The sequence below is a fragment of the Odontomachus brunneus genome, unplaced genomic scaffold, assembly GCF_010583005.1.
Source record: "Odontomachus brunneus isolate Ranch 3 - 2012 unplaced genomic scaffold, Obru_v1 Obru_scaffold_061, whole genome shotgun sequence".
NCBI lineage: Eukaryota > Metazoa > Arthropoda > Insecta > Hymenoptera > Formicidae > Odontomachus > Odontomachus brunneus.
In genome coordinates this window covers 704701-709858 of record NW_022639511.1, presented here as the reverse complement: position 1 = coordinate 709858, position 5158 = coordinate 704701, and the positions used below count along the sequence as shown (strand labels likewise).

The 5158-nt window shown below is 36.1% G+C and overlaps 1 protein-coding gene across 1 annotated transcript in view; it reads left to right on the top strand.

The window, feature by feature from the left end:
• LOC116846142 (flavin reductase (NADPH)) overlaps positions 1 to 5158 on the top strand; it is a 112518-nt gene that overhangs the window by 25915 nt on the left and 81445 nt on the right. The window contains exons 2-3 of the mRNA XM_032819624.1: positions 2086 to 2250; positions 2364 to 2453. Of these exons, the coding sequence (XP_032675515.1) occupies positions 2086 to 2250; positions 2364 to 2453 (255 nt within the window). The remainder of the gene's footprint in view (positions 1 to 2085; positions 2251 to 2363; positions 2454 to 5158) is intronic.

The following is a 5158-nucleotide window of genomic DNA, read 5'->3' as shown; positions in this document are numbered from 1 at the left end:
GTGTCTAAGGCGACGGACGATTATCCAAAAGATGTCTTCAGTTCAAGTTCGAATCTCACCAGAGAAAATCTTAAAAATTATGAAAAAATAATATAAAGACACTTTTTTTTCATAGTATTTTATGAGTATTTATGAGAAAGCGCTTATTCTATGAGTAATTATAAAAGATTATGAGAAAATTTAATTGAAGAACCTACGAAACGATAGGATCTGCGCGCAATCTGCCGCCAGTCTGTCGTTAGAGTCTATTCGCAGATCCTGTCAACAGTCTGGCGGCAGATTGGGAACGCAGATCTCTATGAATCTGTCGACAGATCCTGCTCGGATTCGACAGATCCTGTCGACAGTCTGACGTCAGTCTGCGCACAGATTGCTTACTGGGGTATAATTCGTATGATATGTGTGAAGGTTGTTCTATTAGGTTAATTAATAAGTCCTTAGAATGAAAATGAAAAAAACATTTTGTTAGCAAAACTCAACTTTATTCTTCAACATAATTTCCTTTTAGGTCAATACACCGAGTTCAACGAGTTTCTAGCTTCTTTAAGCCTTCCAAATAATAAGAAGTTTCTAAACCGCCAAAATATGCGTCTGTTTCCCATTCAATCTTTTCATTTGAAGCAAATCTCTTTCTCTGGAGCCATCTTTTGAGATTTGGAAACAGATAGAAGTCACACGAGGCTAGATCTGGAGAATACGGTAAATGTGGGAGCAATTCATACTTCAATTCGTTCAATTTTGCTATTGCTTTTACCGATTGGTGAGCTGGTGCATTGTCTTGATGAAAAAGAATTTTTTTCTTCGCTAAATGGGGCCATTTTTTCTTGATTTCATCATTCAATCGGTCCAACAATGATGCATAATATTCTCCTGTGATTGTTCTTCCTTTTTCAAGATAATCGATGAGGATTATTCCATGTGCATCCCAAAACACAGTGGCCAGAATCTTTCCAGCCGATTGTTGCGTCTTTGGTCGCTTCGGAGCACTTCCACCTTTTGAAACCCATTGTGCCGACTGTTGTTTCGATTCAGGTGTATAATGGTGGATTCATGTTTCATCAACGGTTATGTATCGACGCAAAAATTCCTTTGATTTGCGCCTAAACGTGTCCAAACAATGCTGAGAAGTGCGAACTCATTCATGTTTTTGATCGATTGTTAGCAATCACGGCACCCATCTTGCAATTAGCTTTCTCATATCCAAATGTTCCTGTAGGATATTGAACACACGTTCAGATGAGATGCCCACAGCCGCAGCTAGTTCACGCAATTTCACTTTGGAATCATCCAACACGATATCATGGATTTTTTCATTCATTTCTGGTGTAGTCACCTCATTTGGACGACTACTGCGTCGTGCACCCGATTTGCTGATACGACTACGTTTAAACTCAGCAATCCAATTATATACGGTTGCATTCGACGGAACAGACTCCCCTAAAGTTTATTGGAAGTCCTCAATTATTTCTTGCGGTTGCAAACCTTTTAAATAGAAATACTTAATCACTGCACGAATTTCAGTTTTTTCCATTTTTACAGATCGCACATATCGGAGGTTATGTGCTTTCGGTGGCTGTCACAAATATATTGATTGTCATAGCTGTCTGCAAATGTGTAGTGAGAGGTTTTAAGGTTGGCACTGCTGAAAATTTATGGCGCATTGGAGGTGGAATGTGTCATTCCAAAAACTTATCAATCAAAATTCATTAGTTGCAAGCCGGTCACAAGCAGATGTAATTTTTATTGCGATAGTCAATCAGAAGCATCAATGGTGCTACTGACGCTTCTGATTGGCAATAAGAGTTGCAATCAACTTGCAACTAATGTAGAACGATCTTGAGAGATATCTTACTATATTTTTTAGCTTTATGCATAAGATATCTTACAAGAAAATCAAGGAATATGGTCAGATATTTGAGTATCGTGAAATTACAATATCTCACGATATTCTACTGGGATATTCCAAATATTACCTATTGGGATATTTTTGAATTGCTTTTTTTTAATAAAGACATTTGTACGAATTAACTATTATATACAAGTTTGTCCAATTTTTTATGAATTTATTACTACAATTTATTACAGATTTGGAAGTACGAGCGTTTGTAAGAGACAAAACCAAAATTCCTGAAGATCTTAAAAATAAAGTTGAATCGGTCATTGGAGATGTCACTAACGCAGGTCAAGTTGCAAAAGCTATAACTGGTAGAGATGCTGTTGTGGTCGTGCTTGGAACAAGAAATGATCTGAGTATATAGCATATATATTTTTTAAATTAATATTTAAATTAATATTCACCTTTTTTCATTATTATGTAATAATGAAAAAATATATTTCTTCAATTTTATGCTATATATTTTCAGGTCCTACTACTGTATTATCAGATGGTCTGAAGAATATAATAGATGCCATGAAAGTACACAATGTTGAATTAGTTTCTGTATGTCTGTCAGGTAAAGTATAATTTAAAAAAGGGTTTGTATAATATATACAAGATATTTTACAACTATTGTAATATTTAAAAATCTAATAGATGGAGCTCCTCATATTAGAATAACTTTTACCAAACTCCGATTAAACTAATCGATGATTAACTAGTAAAGTTACCAATAGCAATTTCTGATTATGTATAATTTGTAATTTTCCAAACAAGTAATTAGTAATTCTTTATTAATAAAACTTATCTTATATTAGTATAATATATAGTATAATTATAAAAATTATCCTATATATATATATTAGTAAAATAGTTAACATAATTATAATATAATATTAATAACTTAATAATTAAAACTTAATAGTTAACACTTAATTGATACCATAATACAAGAAAACAAAATGAATTTTGTGCATAATGGCGGCTGAATACAGAGCGTAGCTAATCAAATTTTGCTCAAAAATATTGCGCAAAATTAAAACAACACAAGTCTCTTTATTAGGGATAGGACCTAGAGCAAATAATCAGAGGGAAAGAGGTTGGGGAAAACAAAATTTAGAATTAAATTAATTACCTGATAATAAATAACAAAAATTAGTGTCAACAACTAATTTATTCATTGTGGTTCTTAATCCCTTGACCTACACGCTATCTCCCGATTGCTCGGGCCATAGTCTCGGCCAGGCTCGTCTTGTTTATGTTTGGTCCGAACGAAGTACCACGAGTCTCACTCGTGGTTGTAGGCCAAAGGGTTAATACAATCACGAGATTGCAACATCGCTGATTTGACAAATATTAATGTGTATACGTGTGGAAGTGTGCGTGGGTGCGTGGGTGTGTGTATATATGGTGATGAGGGATTAAGAAAATATATTTATGGAGGAGTAAAAGGTGAGATAATAGAGAGATAAGGCTAGGAAATGAGTCTGAATTAGTAAAAAAAAAGGCAAGATGTGACCGGAAAACACTGGGTTGCTCCAAAATAACGCTCAACAACCGCCCGGTGGTGACCTCGATACAGAACTCGCGGTCAGAGGGGCCCGGTGCTATCCGGTTAAAGTATTGAAGAACATACTCGAGTAAGATACTCGAGAACATACCCGAGAAGAACGTAACCCACTAGAATAATCGAAATCTAATATGAAACCCAAGGGAGACGACAAGAGCTTCATTGAGTCGTCGCAATAAAAATGAGCAAGGACGCAACGATATGGATAGAAAAAATAAAATGTACGACTTTCTCTTTGGGTGTGTTGGCGGCAGACAAAATAGCCTCTACTGGTGCGGTGGTTCTTGATATCTTGCCCCCTATCTGGGTCTGTCCTGATTTCGCAGTTAGCGGAGCATCCTCTGATTGGAGTGGATTGGAGTACCTTGTTTCGGTTCACGGCCAGATCGATATTCACCGAATCTTTAATTTGATCGCGTCGCGGAAAACTAAGATTTCTCTATTGTATCGAAAGCAGAATACAACTTGGAGTCCGGACCACATGAAATTAAGAATAAGCGTCGGAGTGTCGGCAGCTTACTGAGTAAGACTACGAAAAGAGTGAGTTCGCGGCGTGGAGCCTCGATATTTAAAGAGTCGAGGGTTGTTCTTCCAAGACAGAAGAAAATTTTCAGGAGTAAGTTTAATGAATAAACCAATGATTTGGAACTTAGTTTACGACTTCGACAATTGGGCTGGAAAAGCAGAGTTTAGTGTGGGTAGGACGAAGTTTTCACTTATTAGATGCAATAAGGGGTAGATAGTAGTCATGTGCCCTTTGGTGAGAAAAGATTTTAAGTGCAACCGTGTGTATTGGATGTGTAAAAACATGAGCGCGATAAATTTATCTGTTACAGCTATAAAGATAAGGACTTTTACGACTGTGATATTTGCTAGCGCAAAGGATTTAGGTCATGTCTTTGTTCTGACAATCGGTTAGATTATCCGAATCATCTAGATTTGTGTTGGGCCATGTTAGTATAGAATCTTATATAATCAAGTGCGGTGGACGCATAAACAGTTTTAATCTTTACGATCAGATATTCTATGAATTCTATAAGGCTGAGTTTTCACGTAGCGCGTCACGCGTCGCGTCGTCCGTCGCGTCACGAGTTAAACCAATTAAATCGTCACATTTTGTTGCGTAATTTTACGACAACGCTCTCGATTTACGACTGCGCTCTCAATGTTTTTCTCTCTCCGGAACGAAAAAGACATAGGTCTTGAACGCACGGCGTCCCGCCGCCACTTAATATGCCCTCTTCTTTCTATGGTGGAATCCCTCAAGGCGCATTACGTCCACCCTTACGAAAAAATACTATTGAAACTCAATACTGAGTATTGAAGTTGTAATACTGAGTATTCAGAGTTAATATTAATTAATATTGAAGTATTGAATGAGTTAAGTATTGATGAATTAAAGTATTAAGTAGAGTATTAAGTAGAGATGAATTAAAGTATTAAGAATATTAAATATTGATGAATACTGAGTATTGAGAGCTAGTATTAGTCAATACTTAAATATTGATGTAGTTAAGTATTGACGTCCATGAAGACCATGGACGTAGGAATATCTGGACGTAGCGTAAAGTATTTTTATGGGCGCAGGGTGTGAAGCCAGCGCGGTGAAGGGAAATCTTCGTCGCGGCCATCTTTGGGGATCAAAAATGATCATATATATATATATATATATATATATATATATATATATATATATATATATATATATATAT